We start from the raw sequence: 18,775 nt of genomic DNA, 5'->3' as shown, positions 1-18,775 counted from the left end.
TATAATTCTTATGACCTGTAATGGAGTTCTAATGACCTGTAATATAGTTCTAATGACCTGTAATATAATTCTAATGACCTGTAATATAATTCTAATGACCTGTAATATAATTCTTATGACCTGTAATGGAGTTCTAATGACCTGTAATATAGTTCTAATGACCTGTAATATAATTCTAATGACCTGTAATATAATTCTAATGACCTGTAATATAATTCTTATGACCTGTAATGGAGTTCTAATGACCTGTAATGGAGTTCTAATGACCTGTAATATAGTTCTAATGACCTGTACCAGAATTCGAATTAGACTAAAGAGGTGAAGTGCACAAAAATTGAGAAAAGCCTCATTAGTTCTCTATCAACAACACGGGATTTATTCCACACAATAGAAAACAAAATTATCCATGACAAGCACATAATCATAATATTCGATTCACTGTTGCCTCAAAATAGTACTTTACATGTTCTGATAGTGAATAACAACATTTTCAGACCAACATGTCACACAATCATTAAAGAAAATATTCTGAAACTATTATTTGACTTAAAATACGTGAATGGTATATTCTTCAAATACTAATTAAGCCTGTTCTGTAATGCACTTTCCTGTTGTTTTCATAAAATATTCGTTGACGTTACAATACGTGTTATTGAATTAAAGCTAAACGGCCGTGTGTAAGGGCGTGCGTGCATGTGTGTGTGTATGCGCACAACGGCTTCGTAGTTTGCACGGAGCGCACCAGCGCGCATCCACAGGCAGAGTGGAATCCAGGGTCTCTGAGACCTCGCGTTATTAGCTTATACCCGCAGCGCTTCGGTTCGGTTCGCTTCCTCCCAACAACAGGTGTAAAGGAGCCGCTGGATGAACAGACAGAAATCGAGGATAAGAGAATATAACCAGAGGATATTTGCAAACAGTTGTAATCGTGAAGAAGTAGGTTACATGTCCTACAAGATTGACGGAGTTCACTTCATCGTCTTTCTATGCGCGCTGCGCACGCTTTCCATCCTGTCTGCCCCAGTTTCCTGCGCTATAGGCTGCACCATTTCTATCTCTTTCTAACGGAAAAAGAGAAGAGATTATGAAGAAAAACAACTATGCTCTGTTAATGGATGTCCTCCACTCACACGGAATAATGGAATAAAGTAGGATATAAGCTATTCTGAAGATAAAACATATGCATTTATCATCAAGGATTCGACGATGTGAAGTCCTCTTATAGAACACGGATTGTTATAGGTTATTCGTTTAGTACCTAAATACGGAATACAACCATAGTTATTTTTTTGTTTTGTTTTGAAAACCAGTTGTTGCATCCCCTAAACGCGGAATAGCCTGGAAAGAAGAGGCATCTTTCTATGTGGGTTCAATTGATATATCCCTAACATCCACGGCGAAATGTGAGTTATATGTTGTATTTACTTTGAGTTATCATACACAGTCTAAAAATAATGTTTTCTAGGCTATTTGTGGATTCAGATCGGTAAAGAAGGAACTGGTGATTGAGTTAATAAAATTGAGTGCACTGCGCACTGGTGCGTACCGATTTGTCTAGGGTAGCTCTGGAAAAACCATAGGCGGCATCCCTAGAGTTTTCAGCAGTTAGCTTCACCCACTTCTGGCTCCCGTATGAACTCATTTTTAGAGTTAGGGATCCCCCACAGCCATATCTCCATGTAACAGCGTTTGCTTACGGAAAGTCGACTACCTGTGCTGAGTATCTGAGTCTCTGAACACCTGTATGTGCACGGAAGACGGACCCTACAAAACGTGTTGTCACTGAATAATACTATCGGCTGCAACTGTGTTAAAACAGTGAATCGTAAGTGTATATTGTGCGTTTGTGAAACGATTTTGATTTGATATGAAAGTAGAGGACTTGTTTTTTTTAACCACAACTGAGCATCGATTCACGTTCAAATGGAGTATTTGTCTGTTTAGATCCAATTCCCTCAAAAACAGAGCATCTAGTTAAAGGGATACTTCATGATTTTGGCAATGAGGCCCATTATTAGGTAAACTTGTGGATACCATTTGTATGTCTCTGTCCAGTATGATGGAAGTTACATGTATTTTCCCAGCTAGCAATGAGGAATCGGCCCTGAAGCAGCCGTCTTCCTGTGGGCCGGAACGGATTCAATCGGCCCTGAAGCAGCCGTCTTCCTGTGGGCCGGAACGGATTCAATCGGCCCTGAAGCAGCCGTCTTCCTGTGGGCCGGAACGGATTCAATCGGCCCTGAAGCAGCCGTCCTCCAGTGTGCCGGAACGGATTCAATCGGCCTGAAGCAGCCGTCTTCCTGTGGGCCGGAACGGGCCCTGAAGCAGCCGTTTCCTGTGGGCCGGAACGGATTCAATCGGCCCTGAAGCAGCCGTCTTCCTGTGGGCCGGAACGGATTCAATCGGCCCTGAAGCAGCCGTCTTTCTGTGGGCCGGAACGGATTCAATCGGCCCTGAAGCAGCCGTCTTTCTGTGGGCCGGAACGGATTCAATCGGCCCTGAAGCAGCCGTCTTCCTGTGGGCTGGAACGGATTCAATCGGCCCTGAAGCATCTTACCAGAATCCCCTCAGAAGGGGCCAGATTCAGAATTTAAATACACGTATACAAAATTACCTGATTTAGTCGTTTTAAATATTAATATTGAATCCACAAGAAAACCATTTTGTGTCAGATGAAACACCATACACATGATGACAGTGTCCACGCCTGGCCCGCCACAGGAGGCACTGCAGCCAATGGGGCAAGGGCATCCTGGCAGGCCAAACTGTTCATCTTTTGCCTTGCACAAAATACTAAAATACTACGCAGGATTCTTAAAGAGTTTTAGTTAAATCTTAAATGTATGTTTTTATCACAAATAATTAGAAAATATGGAAAAATAAATAATGAATTGTTCATTATATAAAGCAGCCTGTGTAATCATCTGCCAGAGAGTCGCCCCAATCGGCCCAAGCCCCAAGTAATACATTTGGGCCAGATAACTCTCACAGGAATCGGCCCAAGTACCAAGTAATACATTTGGGCCAGATAACTCACACGAGAATCGTCCCGAACGCAATCCCCACATCATATCCATAAGTAATACAGGCTTGGGCCATATGACGTCAGCCAAGTCTAACTCTCAACCGAGTGACCCGACTCTCAGCCGGAATCGGCCCAGATCAACTGCGCTAGCTGGGATGCTAACTAGTTTTGGAGCAATGCTTGGAGGTCTATGGGTATCTATGCTAGTTAGCATTGGCTCACAAACCTAACTCTAACTTCCTTCATAATGTACACAAATACATACAAATAGTATCCAATAGTTCATCTGATTCTGAGGAAGTAGATAAAGGGCCTCGTTGCCAAAATCTGAAAGTATCCTTTTAAGCTCTCCCTGTTAATGAAGGGGTGTAGACTTCGGCTACTGAACTTCGGCTTTCCTCAAAAAGCAATGTGTGCTCGAACAGCAAACAAAGAAAGAAAAACCCTGAAAAACCCTGCCGAACATCAAAACGAACAAAAACATCAGTAAATGTTTTCATAATAGTTGGACAAGCTGTTTCGACTGGGGAGGCTTTACTGAGCGGCGAGTTGGTGGCAGATGATGGATGCAATGGAGATCAGCTGTCGATTATCTGGTGGCCATCTGTGGTTGCAAAGGTCCTTGGACTATAAGGAGTAATATTGGGTTCCTTTAGTTCATTATTGGGCTAATCAACTCTTTGAAACAAATCAACATATTTATACGTTTCAAGACGTTGAAAGGTTATAATTTATATTTTACTGAGTTAGATACAAACACAATTAGGCTAATCCCCAAAGTGGGCAAATTTGCTACATGCTAATTATATTCTTATTTAAACTTCCAATAACTTTGGAATCGGAAGCCCGAGTCACCTGGCACTCTTCAACCCAAAAAAGTGGGTCTCTAGCCCACCTGTGTGCTCCTTTCAACAGGTGTAATCGTGGTACTGTGTGTGGGGAGGTCTCAACCTCATTGGAACAAGTAATTGTACCATTTAAAGGCTGAGTTGCTGGTTCAAATCCTGTTCTGGCTGTTAGTCTCCGCAGTCGCTACATCACTGCTGAATTCTCCCCAATAACCTATGTAGAGCATTAGGGTAATGCATCTAACTATTTCACCAATTTAAAAAGGTCCTAAATTCCCCTCAGCAATGTTACGAAGGAAAACAGTAGCGTAGGCAACACGTGAAGGTTGTCATTATCAATAGGAATTTCCTCTTAATTGATCTGCCTGGTAAAAATGAAGGTAAAATGACAACAAATAACAGGCCTGCTGTTGTGTGAGAGAAAAATCACCTATTTACCTGATTTGTTTAATGTTAATAGTTAACAATTATATATACTTAACAAATAGTAAAACATCTCTGTTCTACTAAAGCCGTGTTTTTGCAAAGGGATGGTTTCTACTCCAGTTCCCTGCAGCTAGTCTAGGTGTGTGGTCAATTACATGGGTTTTACTTGAGATAGGGGTATCTGGAGCGGATCATTGATTTATACCGTAGAATGAGTGGAGATAAGATAAGAGCCTTGTCTAAGGGGCCAAACTCTCGTTTCTGTACAGTAAGAACAATCTTCGTAGCAAACGCTATCTGGCTTGGGATACTCCTTTCTCATATGTCAAGTCTCACCCTGTGACCCATTCCACACATCTGTTGTTTGTCATGTTGACTAAGGGGTGTATCTTTGCTATAAAATATCAAGAGTCAAGAGTGTTGGGCTGACCAGCCTCATTATTGCAGAGCTCTCGCTCCATTCACTCGGTGTGCATGTAGTGACCTTCTCCCTTATTAAAGATTTTTTTATTAAGTATAACTCTGACTTGTGTGATACATTTGTCTCTCCTCATTTGAGAATACAGAAATAATCACCACAGCTGTTGTGAACTTTTCTTGGAATCCTAATTGACAATGAAACATTGGGCAATTTGGAAAAGCCATAGTCAATCAATCAATAAATAGAATAATACTTGTAGGAAAGGTTTACATCTTTAGCTCTTTAGGTAGATGAGTCTATATAGCTGGTGGTCATAATCTACATAGTGATTGATGTGTTATTGCTTAGGGTTGTATGTTGTAAGGGGGTAGATGAGTCTATAGCTGGTGGTCATAATCTACATAGTGATTGATGTGTTATTGCTTAGGGTTGTATGTTTTAAGGGGGTAGATGAGGAGTGGTACTCCCGATATAACAAACTGACCCTAGCCCCCGACACATAAACTACTGCAGCATAAATACTGGAGGCTGAGACAGGAGGAATCAGTAGGTCTATGGAATCAGTCGGTCTAAGGAATCACTAGGTCTATGATATCAGTAGGTCTATGGAATCAGTAGGTCTATGGTATCAGTAGGTATCAGTAGGTCTATGGTATCAGTACGTCTATGGTATCAGTAGGTCTATGCTATCGGTAAGTCTATGGTATTTGAAGGTCCAGTAGGTCTAAGGTATCAGTAGGTCTATGGTATCAGCAGGTCCAGTAGGTCTATGATATCAGTAGGTCTATAGTATCAGTAGGTCTATGGTATCAGTAGGTCCAGTAGGTCTATGATATCAGTAGGTCTATGATATCAGTAGGTCCAGTAGGTCTATGATATCAGTAGGTCTTTGGTATCAGTAGGTCCAGTAGGTCTATGATATCAGTAGGTCTATGGTATCAGCAGGTCCAGTAGGTCTATGATATCAGTAGGTCTATAGTATCAGTATGTCTATGGTATCAGTAGGTCCAGTAGGTACATGGTATCAGTAGGTCCAGTAGGTCTATGATATCAGTAGGTCTATGGTATCAGTAGGTCTATGATATCAGTAGGTCCAGTAGGTCTATGGTATCGGTCAGTATATGGTATCATTAGGTCTATGATATCAGTAGGTCCAGTAGGTCCATGGTATCAGTAGGTCTATGGATTCAGTAGGTCCAGTAGGTCTATGATATCAGTAGGCCTATGGTATCAGTAGGACCAGTAGGTCTATGACATCAGTAGGTCTATGGTATCAGTAGGTCTATGGTATCAGTAGTTCCATGGTGTCAGTAGGTAACGTAGGTCTGTAGTATCAGTAGGTCTACGATATCAGTAGGTTCATGGTATCAGTAGGTCGATAGAATCAGTAGGTCCATGGTATCAGTAGATCTATGGTATCAGTAGGTCCATGGTATCAGTAGGTCTATGGTATCAGTAGGTCCAGTAGGTCTATGATATCAGTAGGTCTATGATATCAGTAGGTCTATGATATCAGTAGGTCCATCGTATCAGTAGGTCTATGGAATAAGTAGGTCTATGATATCAGTAGGTCTATGGAATCAGTAGGTCTATGGTATCAGCACGTCTATGTTATCAGTAGGTCCAGTAGGTCTATGGTATCAGTAGGTCCAGTAGTTCTATTCGATCGGTAAGTCTTAAGGTATCAGTAGGTACAGTATGTCTATGATATCAGTAGCTCTATGGTATCAGTGCGTCCAGTAGGTCTATGGTAGCAGTAAGTCTATGGTATTTAAAGTTCCAGTAGGTCTATGGTATCAGTAGGTCTATGATATAAGTTGATCTATGGTATCAGTAGGTCCAGTAGGTCTATGATATCAGTAGGTCTATGGTATCAGTAGGTCCAGTAGGTCTATGATATCAGTAGGTCTATGGTATCAGTAGGTCTATGCTATCAGTAGGTCTATATTATCAGTAGGTCCAGTAAGTCTATGGTATCGGTTAGTCTGTGGTATCAGAAGGTCCAGTAGGTCTATGGTATCAGTAGGTCTATGATCTCAGTAGGTCTACGGTATCAGTAGGTCCAGTAGGTCTATAATATCAGTAGGTATATTATATCAGTAGGTCCAGTAGTTCCATGGTATCAGTAGGTCTATGGTATCAGTAGGTCAAGTAGGTCTATTATATCAGTAGGCCTGTGGTATCAGTAGGTCCAGTAGGTATATGACATCAGTAGGTCTATGGTATCAGTAGGTCTGTAGTATCAGTAGTTTTATGATATCAGTAGGTCCATGGTATCAGTAGGTCTATGGAATCAGTAGGTCCATGGTATCAGTAGATATATGGTATCAGTAGTTTCATGGTATCAATAGGTCTAAAGTATCAGTAGGTATATAGTATCAGTATGTCCATGGTATCAGTAGGTGTATAGTATCAGTATGTCCGTGGTATCAGTAGGTATATAGTATCAGTATGTCCATGGTATCAGTATGTCCATGATGTCAGTAGATCCATGGTATCATTAGGTCTATTATATCAGTAGGTCCAGTAGTTCCATGGTATCAGTAGGTCCAGTAGGTCTATGGTAACAGTAGGTCTATGGTATCAGTAGGTCTATGGTATCAGTAGGTCCATTAGGTCTACTGTATCAGTAGGTCCATGGTATCAGTAGGTCCAGTAGGTCTATAGTAACAGTAGGTCTATGGTATCAGAAGGTCTATGGTATCAGTAGGTCCAGTATGTCTATGATATCAGTAGGTCTATGGTATCAGTACGTCCAGTAGGTCTATGGAAGCAGTAAGTCTATGGTATTTAAAGGTCCAGTAGGTCTATGGTATCAGTAGGTCTATGATATAAGTTGGTCTATGGTATCAGTAGGTCCAGTAGGTCTATGATATCAGTAGGTCTATGGTATCAGTAGGTCCAGTAGGTCTATGATATCAGTAGGTCTATGGTATCAGTAGGTCCAGTAGGTCTATGATATCAGTAGGTCTATATTATCAGTAGGTCCAGTAGGTCTATGGTATCGGTTAGTCTGTGGTATCAGAAGGTCCAGTAGGTCTATGGTATCAGTAGGTCTATGATCTCAGTAGGTCTACGGCATCAGTAGGTCCAGTAGGTGTATAATATCAGTAGGTCTATTATATCAGTAGGTCCAATAGGTCTATGGTATATTAGTCTGTGGGTCAGAAGGTTATAGGTCTATGGCATCAGTATGATCTCAGTAGGTCTACAGTATCAGTAGGTCCAGTAGGTCTATAATATCAGTAGGTCTATTATATCAGTATGTCCAGTAGTTCCATGGTATCAGTAGGTCCAGTAGGTCTATGGTAACAGTAGGTCTATGGTATCAGTAGGTCTATGGTATCAGTAGGTCCAGTATGTCTATTTTATCAGTATGTACAGTGGGTCTATGGTATCAGTAGGTATATGGTATCAGTAGGTTCAGTAGGTCTACTGTATCAGTAGGTCCATGGTATCAGTACGTCCAGTAGGTCTATGGTATCAGTATGTGCAGTAGATCTATGGTATCAGTATGTATCAGTAGGTCTATGGTGTCAGTAGGTCCACTAGGTCTATGATATCAGTAGGTCTATGGTATCAGTAGGACCATGGTATCAGTAGGTCTATGGGATAAGTAGGTGCAGTAGATCCATGGTATCATTAGGTCTATGGTATCAGTAGGTCCAGTAGTTCTACTGTATCAGTAGGTCCAGTAGGTCTATGGTAACAGTAGGTCCATGGTATCAGTAGGTCTATGGTAACAGTAGGTCTATGGTATCAGTAGGTCTATGGTATCAGTAGGTCCATTAGGTCTACTGTATCAGTAGGTCCATGGTATCAGTAGGTCCAGTAGGTCTATGGTAACAGTAGGTCTATGGTATCAGGTCCAGGTCTATGGTATCAGTAGGTCTATGGTATCAGTATGTCTATGATATCAGTAGGTCTATGGTATCAGTAGGTCCAGTAGGTCTATGGAGGTCTATATTATCAGCAGGTCCAGTAGGTCTATGGTATCGGTTAGTCTATGGTATTTAAAGGTCCAGTAGGTCTATGGTATCAGTAGGTCTATGATATAAGTTGGTCTATGGTATCAGTAGGTCCAGTAGGTCTATGATATCAGTAGGTCTATGGTATCAGTAGGTCCAGTAGGTCTATGATATCAGTAGGTCTATGGTATCAGTAGGTCCAGTAGGTCTATGATATCAGTAGGTCTATATTATCAGTAGGTCCAGTAGGTCTATGGTATCGGTTAGTCTGTGGTATCAGAAGGTCCAGTAGGTCTATGGTATCAGTAGGTCTATGATCTCAGTAGGTCTACGGTATCAGTAGGTCCAGTAGGCCTATAATATCAGTAGGTCTATTATATCAGTAGGTCCAGTAGGTCTATGGTATCGGTTAGTCTGTGGTATCAGAAGGTCCAGTAGGTCTATGGCATCAGTAGGTCTATGATCTCAGTAGGTCTACAGTATCAGTAGGTCCAGTAGGTCTATAATATCAGTAGGTCTATTATATCAGTATGTCCAGTAGTTCCATGGTATCAGTAGGTCTATGGTATCAGTAGGTCCAGTAGGTCTATGGTAACAGTAGGTCTATGGTATCAGTAGGTCTATGGTATCAGTAGGTCCAGTATGTCTATTTTATCAGTATGTACAGTGGGTCTATGGTATCAGTAGGTATATGGTATCAGTAGGTTCAGTAGGTCTACTGTATCAGTAGGTCCATGGTATCAGTACGTCCAGTAGGTCTATGGTATCAGTATGTGCAGTAGATCTATGGTATCAGTATGTGCAGTAGATCTATGGTATCAGTATGTATCAGTAGGTCTATGGTGTCAGTAGGTCCACTAGGTCTATGATATCAGTAGGTCTATGGTATCAGTAGGACCATGGTATCAGTTGGTCTATGGGATAAGTAGGTGCAGTAGATCCATGGTATCATTGGGTCTATGGTATTAGTAGGTCCAGTAGTTCTACTGTATCAGTAGGTCCAGTAGGTCTATGGTAACAGTAGGTCCATGGTATCAGTAGGTCCAGTAGGTCTATGGTAACAGTAGGTCTATGGTATCTGTAGGTCTATGGTATCAGTAGGTCCAGTATGTCTATTTTATCAGTATGTACAGTGGGTCTATGATATCAGTAGGTATATGGTATCAGTAGGTTCAGTATGGGATAAGTAGGTGCAGTAGATCCATGGTATCAGTAGGTCCATGGTATCAGTACGTCCAGTAGGTCTATGGTAACAGTAGGTCTATGGTATCAGTAGGTCTATGGTATCAGTAGGTCCAGTATGTCTATTTTATCAGTATGTCCAGTAGGTCTATGGTAACAGTAGATCTATGGTATCAGTGGGTCTATGGTATCAGTAGGTCCATGGTATCAGTAGGTCCAGTAGGTCTATGGTATCAGTATGTGCAGTAGATCTATGGTATCAGTATGTATCAGTAGGTCTCTGGTGTCAGTAGGTCCACTAGGTCTATGATATCAGTAGGTCTATGGTATCAGTAGGTCCAGAAGGTCTATGGTATCAATAGGACCATGGTATCAGTAGGTCTATGGGATAAGTAGGTGCAGTAGATCCATGGTATCATTAGGTCTATGGTATCAGTAGGTCCAGTAGGTCTATGGTAACAGTATGTGCAGTAGATCTATGGTATCAGTAGGTATCAGTAGGTATATGGTATCAGTAGGTCCATGGTATCAGTAGGTCTATGGGATAAGTAGGTGCAGTAGATCCATGGTATCATTAGGTCTATGGTATCAGTATGTGCAGTAGATCTATGGTATCAGTAGGTATCAGTAGGTATATGGTATCAGTAGGTATATGGTATCGGTAGGTCCACTAGGTCTATGATTTCAGTAGGTCTATGGTATCAGTATGTATCAGTAGGTCTATGGTATCAGTATGTATCAGTAGATCTATGGTATCAGTAGGTATCAGTAGGTATATGGTATCAGTAGGTATATGGTATCAGTAGTTCCACTAGGTCTATGATATCAGTAGGTCTATGGTATCAGTAGGTCCAGTAGGTCTATTGTATCAGTAGGACCATGGTATCAGTAGGTATCAGTAGATCTATGGTATCAGTATGTATCAGTAGGTCTATGGTATCCATAGGACCATGGTATCAGTAGGTATATGGGGTCAGTAGATCCAGTATGTCTATGGTATCTGTAATTCTATAGCATAAGTTGGTTCCAGTAGGTCTATGGTATCCGTAGGTCCAGTAGGTCTATGCTATCAGTAGGTACAGTAGGTCTGTGGTATAAGAAGGTCTATGGTATCAGAAGGTCCAGTAGGTCTATGGTATAAGAAGTCTATGGTATCAGAAGGTCCAGTAGGTCTATGGTATCAGTAGGTACAGTAGGTCTATGGTATCAGTAGGTCTATGGTATCAGTATGTCTATGGTATCAGTAGGTCTATGACATCAGCAGGTACAGTAGGTCTATGGTCTCGGTAAGTCTATGGTATCAGAAGGTCCAGTGGGTCTATGCTATCAGTAAGTTCAGTAGGTCTATGTTATCAGTATGCACAGTAGGTATATTGTTCAGTAGGTATATGGTTCAGTAGGTCCAGTAGGTCTACTGTATCAGTAGGTCCAGTAGGTCTATGGTATCAGTAGGTATCAGTAGGTCTATGGGATCAGTAGTTATATGGTATATGTAGGACGATGATATCAGTAGATCCAGTAGGACTATGGGGTCAGGAGGTCCAATAGGTCTATGGTATCAGTATGTAGAGTAGGTCTACGGTATCAGTAGGTTGAGTATGTATATGGTATCAGAAGGTCCATTGTATCAGTAGGTCCAGTAGGTCTATGGTATCAGTAGATCTATGGTATCAGTAGGTCTATTGTATCATTAGGTCCAGTAGGTCTATGGTATCAGTAGGTCCAGTAGGTCTATGGTATCAGTAGGTCTATGGTATCAGTAGGTCTATGGTATCAGTAGGTCCAGTAGGTCTATGGTATCAGTAGGTCTATGGTATCAGTAGGTCTATTGTATCATTAGGTCCAGTAGGTCTATGGTATCAGTAGATCTATGGTATCAGTAGGTCTATGGTATCAGTAGGTCCAGTAGGTCTATGGTATCAGTAGGTCTATGGTATCAGTAGGTCTATTGTATCATTAGGTCCAGTATGTCTATGGTATCAGTAGGTATCAGTAGGTCTATGGTATCAGTAGTTCCACTAGGTCTATGATATCAGTAGGTCTATGGTATCAGTAGGTCTATGGTATCAGTAGGACCATGGTATCAGTAGGTATATGGGGTCAGTAGATCCAGTATGTCTATGGTATCGGTAAGTCTATAGCATAAGTTGGTTCCAGTAGGTCCATGGTATCAGTAGGTCCAGTAGGTCTATGCTATCAGTAGGTACAGTCGGTCTATGGTATCAGTAGGTCTATGGTATCAGTATGTCTATGACATCAGTAGGTACAGTAGGTCTATGGTATCAGTACATCCAGTAGGTCCATGGTATCAGAAGGTCCAGTGGTCTATGTTATCAGTAAGTTCAGTAGGTTTATGGTATCAGTATTCACAGTAGGTCTATGGTATCAGTAGGTCTATGGTATCAGTAGGTCCAGTAGGTCTATGGTATCAGTAGGTCTATGGTATCAGTAGGTCCAGTAGGTCTATGGTATCAGTAGGTATCAGTAGGTCTATGGTATCAGTAGGTCTATGGTATCAGTAGGTCTATGGTATCAGTAGGTCCAGTAGGTCTATGGTATCAGTAGGTCTATGGTATCAGTAGGTCCAGTAGGTCTATGGTATCAGTAGGTATCAGTAGGTCTATGGTATCAGTAGGTATCAGTAGGTCTATGGTATCAGTAGGTCTGGTGCTTCAGCGCCAGATCATCAGCAAAAAGTAGACATTTGACTTCAGATTCTAGTATGGTGATATACATGTTGATGCATCCCTGTCTCACCCCACGGCCCAGAGGAAAGAGATGTGTGTTTAATGCCAATTTTAACTGCACACTTGTTGTTTGTGTACATTCATTTCATATTATCATGTGTTTTTCTTCCATTACCGCTTTCCATCAATTTATTTAGCAGACCCTGATGCCAAACTGAGTGACATGCTTTTTTGATATGTATCAGTATGTAGAGTAGGTCTTTTAAAAAAAAAATCAAATCAAATTCAAATCCAATTTATTTATAGAGCCCTTTGTACATCAGTTGATTTCTCAAAGTGCTGTATATCAACAATCATGAGAAGCCTTTGCTTTTGTTTTGCTTTGTTTTTTTTGTCTGTCTCTCAATAAGGGTGTTCAGTGTATATACGTGGTCTGTCAAATGGTATTTTGGTAAGAAGCCAATTTGAAATTTGCGCAGGACAATGTCTCTCTCACTCCCTCTCTCTCACTCTCTCCCTCCCTCTCTATCTCTATCTCTCTCTCTCTCTATCTCTCTCTCTATTTCTCTCGTTCTCTCTCTTTATTGCTCCTTTGTTTTGGTTGTGTCAACCATCAATATACAACACAATATACACAACGAATACAGTCATACATGATTATATCAACCCTAAACCTTCTCTCAATGTATTTCTCACCCAGCATCTTTTAGGCTTCTCTCATTGCCCCTCTCACCCCTTCTCTGTCCCGCTACAGTCTGTGATGCCCTAGCCACAGCAGGACCCACAAGAGCACCTGCCGTAAAAGCTGAGTTGAGGTGAGTTGAGATGTCTCAGCTGTACTACCGGCGGACAGACAGCTCTTCGTACCGGGACCGTATCCCTCTGCGGATCGTCCGGTCTGAGTCGGAGCTGTCTTCCCTGGAGAAGGCCTATCTGGGAACCGTGGAGAAGGGAGACTATGGCAGCGTCAAACAGGCTCTGGAGGTAGGGACGGACGTACAGGTGTGTGTGTGTGTGCGTGTGCGTGTGCGTGTGCGTGTGTGTGTGTGAGTTTTCGGTGGATTGATGGTCAGCACCTTCAATTAAAAAGTTGATGAAAATAAATAACTTCTTCAAAAGAGAGTTGAAATAAGTTTACCTTCACTGTCGGTTATCCAATTTACCACGATAATTAGTGTGAGATGGAATTTCCATTATCATCCCTTCCCAATTTTTGTTACACCATCCCTGAGTTATCCTGTCATTGTCCCTTCCCCACAGGAGGCCGAGATCTACTTCAAGATCAACATTAACTGTATAGACCCGTTAGGCCGCACAGCTCTGCTGATCGCCATCGAGAATGAGAACCTGGAGATCATAGAACTACTGCTGAGCTTTAACGTGTATGTCGGAGATGCACTGCTGCACGCCATCCGCAAAGAGGTGGTGGGGGCCGTGGAACTGCTTCTCAACCACAAAAAATCCAGCGGAGGCATGCAGGTAAGAGGAGGCGGGCGGGGGCAGGGGGCAGGCAGGGGGTGGGGCTGGCGGGGGACTGGCGGGGGCAGGGGGCAGGGGGGGGGCGGGGGGCCAGGGGGGGGCGGGGGTCAGGGGGCGGGCGGGGTGATAGTAGCAATACATTGTTGGGCCTTTAAAACTTGTCCTGTCTAGGACTGTGGCGGTCATTTTGTCAGCTGGTTATTATCACGCAAAAGACTTGTGGTAATTGAACGTTAATTAACATATAAACACGTTTAACAACTCCATTCCTCCCTGGATACAAGCATGGAGTCATGGAGATGCTAATACGCACCTTTGGAACATCTACATTAAAAACAAAAGTATAGTATTTATTTTAGTCAAGGTCTAAATAAACATTGTGATATGAAGAAAATGTATTTCAGAAGAACAGAACCTCAGTTGTCCTACTGTATGTTATCTGGCTCGGCTCCATGCCATAGACTCTAGACTTGTTCATTCAGCAGACAATATATGTGTCTGAGTCCCATACTTATTTTGTAGTATATGATTTTATAGTAAGAAGAATATAATTGATCTTAGCTGAATAAAATAAAAAGGAACATTTTTCCCTTTTCGGAGCAATAAAGTGACTATGTTGCATATGAAGTGACTATGTTGCATATGAAGTGACTATGTTGTATATGAAGTGACTATGTTGCATATGAAGTGACTATGTTGCATATGAAGTGACTATGTTGCATATGAAGTGACTATATTGCATATGAAGTGACTATGTTGCATATGAAGTGACTATGTTGCATATGAAGTGACTATGTTGAGCATAAAAGTGATAATTTGAAATAGGTCCTACTTTATGTGCTAGATTTTTGAGTTTTTAGGCATCTTTACTTGTGAATGATACAGACCTTAGAATGTATTAGAAATCAAAACATTAATGAGCTGCATGACGGGACTATAGGCGAATGATGATCTAAGAAAGTCGCCCAAAAATATCGGGCACTGTTCCTTATCTCAGGCTTTACACAGCTGTTCTCTCATCAAGTGATCAAATGTTCACCTATCAGACTATTCTCAATATAATGTAGTCTAAAATGTAAAATAGATTATGAATGGCCCGTTTATAAAATGAAACGGTCACGAAAATAAATACATTTAATCTGTAGGTCTTTGCACTGGAATGGCAAATGGAGGCCTCTTTCCCACCAGTTCGCTTGTCAATAATGCCAGGTAGATTACTCCGGTTATTTCACTCCACCATCAACAACTGTTTGACGAGCATGCAGCCTGCACAACAGGTGATATTCCCATCCAAACTCTGTATGCCATGGGATCTCCAACCCGGTTTCCGCAACTTCCCAGTGCTTCATTTTGGGGAACCAATTCAAATCAGTTCGGGAAAGTCGATGTTTTCACATCTCTGCGCGCTCAAGAACTAAATTAATGTTTGTTTTTTTTACCTTTATTTAACCAGGCAAGTCAGTTAAGAACAAATTCTTATTTTCAATGACGGCCTGGGAACAGTGGGTTAACTGCCTGTTCAGGGGCAGAACGACAGATTTGTACCTTGTCAGCTCGGGGGTTTGAACTCGCAACCTTCCGGTTACTAGTCCAACGCTCTAACCACTAGGCTACGCTGCCACCCCAGGCAAGCAAGGAGGATATGGAAACGCATGGTGGTGAAATATTCGTTAGCTAAAGTGAATTAACGTGTCCTTTATTAATTCTGAAAATATTTTTAAAAAATCCCTATAACTAGGCTATTCAAATATCAAATACAAAGTCACTATAATTGTAGGCTAACTCTGTAAGTCGCCCTGCACAATCAATGAAACAAGAGCATCGGCTAGGCCTATACGGCCTCAAGCGCTCCCAGATTCATGGATAGAACGTTTGGAGTGTAGCATAAAGTAACCAGTCCATCCAGTATGCCTAATAATACAGTCCACACTGAAAGGTGATATTAAATATAATTAGTTTAATTTTGGAGTAGCCTTTAGGCAAAATCAATTATGTACCAAATCTTTAAAATCTTTTTTTTTGCGTAATATATTAAGCTATTTATTTTGTAACGGCTCAATCGTTATTTTAATTCTGTGTTTTTCTTTGTGTTCTGGGGGGGAGGACTTGGGCTCATAAATACTGTAGGTCGATGCATATGCATGAGCTCCTGTGTGCATATGAGGATTTTTGAATTAATCACCCTAGGCCACATATGTCAGAGTCAAGGCCCGCGGGCCACATCCGGCCCGCGAGAAGGTTTTTTACGGCCCCTGGGATGATCTTGATTTATTATTAGAACCGGCCCGCAGACCGCAGCAAGCCGGCAGCCCGCAGATCTTTTACACGCACCAATACTACATTTCCCACAATGCAACGGTGACGCACCGAGCAGTAGGCTGCTTCATTTCAATATTTATTGGCACAGCAGTTGTCAGCATCACAGTAAAATTAACTTTCAGATACCCATCAAAAATGGCAAAACGGAAGGTGGACACTGAGAACCGGGGGGTTTCAAACAAGGTGGGAGTCGGAGTATTTGTTCACGGAGGTAGTTGGAAAACCTGTGTGTCTTCTGTGTGGAGAAAGTGTGGCGGTACTGAAAGAGTATAATCTGAGACGACATTATGAAACGAAACACGCGGACAAAAACAAGAATATGGACATGGAACAAAGGCTACAAAAGGCAGAGGAATTAAAACGAGGCCTCAAATCTCGACAGGCTCTGTTCAAAAAAGCCAAATCACAAGGCCAGGCTGCTGTCAAGGCCAGTTTTATTTTGGCAGAAGAGATCGCTAAATCAGCCCGGCCATTTACGGAGGGGGATTTCATCAAAAACTGCATGATTAAAGTTTGTGACGAAGTTTGCCCAGAAAAAAGGCAACTCTTTTTAAATGTGAGTCTGAGCAGAAACACCATTGCCGAGAGAGTAGACCAGTTGTCCATCAATCTAAAAGAGCAGCTTGTGAAAAAGGGAAAAGATTTCATTGCATATTCCTTGGCTGTGGATGAGAGCACCGACATTTCTGACATTGCCCAGTTGTCAATTTTCATCCGCGGAGTGGCCTCCAGCCTAAGCGTGACAGAGGAGTTTTTGGCTTTACGTCCTATGCATGGCACAACTACGGGGCATGATTTGTATGAAGAGGTGTCAAGATGTGTAAATGAGATGGAGCTGCCTTGGGAAAAACTCGTGGGTTTGACAACCGACGGAGCACCTGCGATGTGTGGACACAGGAGCGGACTGGTGGCGAAGATACGGGAAAAGATGCAAGAGGAAAACGCGACAGGTGAGCTGACAGCTTATCATTGTATCATACACCAGGAAGCGTTGTGCGGTAAAGCCTTGAAAATGGAGCATGTAATGAGCATCATCACGCGCACAGTTAACTTTATCAGAGCCAAAGGTTTGAATCACCGCCAGTTCAAGGCATTTCTGACGGAGTTAGAAACGGAGCATGGTGATTTGCCTTATCACACAGAGGTGCGATGGCTAAGCCAGGGAAAGGTGCTTCAAAGATGTTTCGAGCTTCGTGAGGAGATTTGTCTGTTCTTGGACAGCAAAGGGAAAGACACAACACAACTCCGAGACGAAATGTTTCTGTGTGAAATGGCTTTTCTGTGTGACATTACGAGTCATCTGAATGCAATGAACTTGCAGCTGCAGGGTCGGGATCGTGTCATCTCTGATATGTACAGTACAGTGAAGGCATTTAAAACCAAACTGACTCTGTGGGAGACGCAGATGCGGAAAGAAAATTTGAGCCACTTTCCCAGCTGCCAGACCATGAAAGAGAAGCTCTCTACCAGTGCGTTCCCGAGCGCACAGTTGGCTGATAAAATAGGTATGCTTGCCGCTGACTTTCGACGCCGATTTGCTGACTTTGAAGCACAAAAAAGCAGGTTGGAACTGCTCGGTAACCCATTTGCTGTTGACGTGGAAAGCTCACCACCAAACCTCCAAATGGAGTTGATTGACCTCCAATGCAATGATGCACTGAGGGCAAAATATGCGGCAGTGGGTGCTGCGGAGTTCGCCCGTTTCCTCCCCGACACAATGCCCCAGCTGCGCATCCAGGCTGCTCAAACGTTGTCTATGTTTGGCAGCACATACCTGTGTGAACAACTGTTTTCTTTGATGAACTTGAACAAAACATCACACAGAAGTCGACTTACTGCTGAACACCTCCACTCAATTCTGAGGATTTCCTCAGCTCAGAGCCTTACCCCGAACATTGATGAACTTGTGGAAAAGATGGGACACCACCAAGTATCACCCTCAACCTCAAACAAGTGAACATTACTGTGCAATCACATATTTAGAGTTTTTACTCAGTTCAAGTTTAAAAGTTAAAGTTTAATATTTGTTTTCACTGCATGTTACTTCTCCTTAAACAAAGTGTTGTTTTTGATTAATAGATTTTTGCACTTTATTTTATTGTATTTCAATCCAATTATATTTAAAAAATATTTCAGTTGAGTGGATGATAGAAAATTGCTATTATTGTTTTTTTCTTTGAAGTAAATTTAGCCCACTTTTGCTAAAATAGAAAATATAGGCTACTGATGGTGCCTTGAATACCGGTTTCTTTCATTTAATGTTCATGTTATGGGGATTTTTATATAAAGGAAATTTGTCTTTTGTGTCTGTTGAAAATTAAAGATTACTGACAGAGCCCTAAGAAAATATTGCTTTATTTATCTGATCATATTGGAATATATTTGTTAGGTTTTCAGTAGGTTCAATTAGGTTCACTAGA

The 18,775-nt window shown here is 41.8% G+C and overlaps 1 protein-coding gene across 1 annotated transcript in view; it reads left to right on the top strand.

Moving 5' to 3' along the window:
- The first annotated feature begins 789 nt into the window (after window positions 1-789).
- The window catches only part of LOC124006910 (short transient receptor potential channel 4-like), a 128,688-nt gene continuing 110,702 nt past the window's right edge, over window positions 790-18,775 (top strand). Inside the window, exons 1-3 of the mRNA XM_046317099.1 lie at window positions 790-1,403; window positions 13,312-13,541; window positions 13,818-14,036. Of these exons, the coding sequence (XP_046173055.1) occupies window positions 13,383-13,541; window positions 13,818-14,036 (378 nt within the window). The 5' untranslated portion in view covers window positions 790-1,403; window positions 13,312-13,382. The remainder of the gene's footprint in view (window positions 1,404-13,311; window positions 13,542-13,817; window positions 14,037-18,775) is intronic.

The sequence above is a fragment of the Oncorhynchus gorbuscha genome, linkage group LG20, assembly GCF_021184085.1.
Source record: "Oncorhynchus gorbuscha isolate QuinsamMale2020 ecotype Even-year linkage group LG20, OgorEven_v1.0, whole genome shotgun sequence".
Lineage (NCBI taxonomy): Eukaryota > Metazoa > Chordata > Actinopteri > Salmoniformes > Salmonidae > Oncorhynchus > Oncorhynchus gorbuscha.
This window is presented reverse-complemented; position numbering and strand designations above follow the sequence as displayed.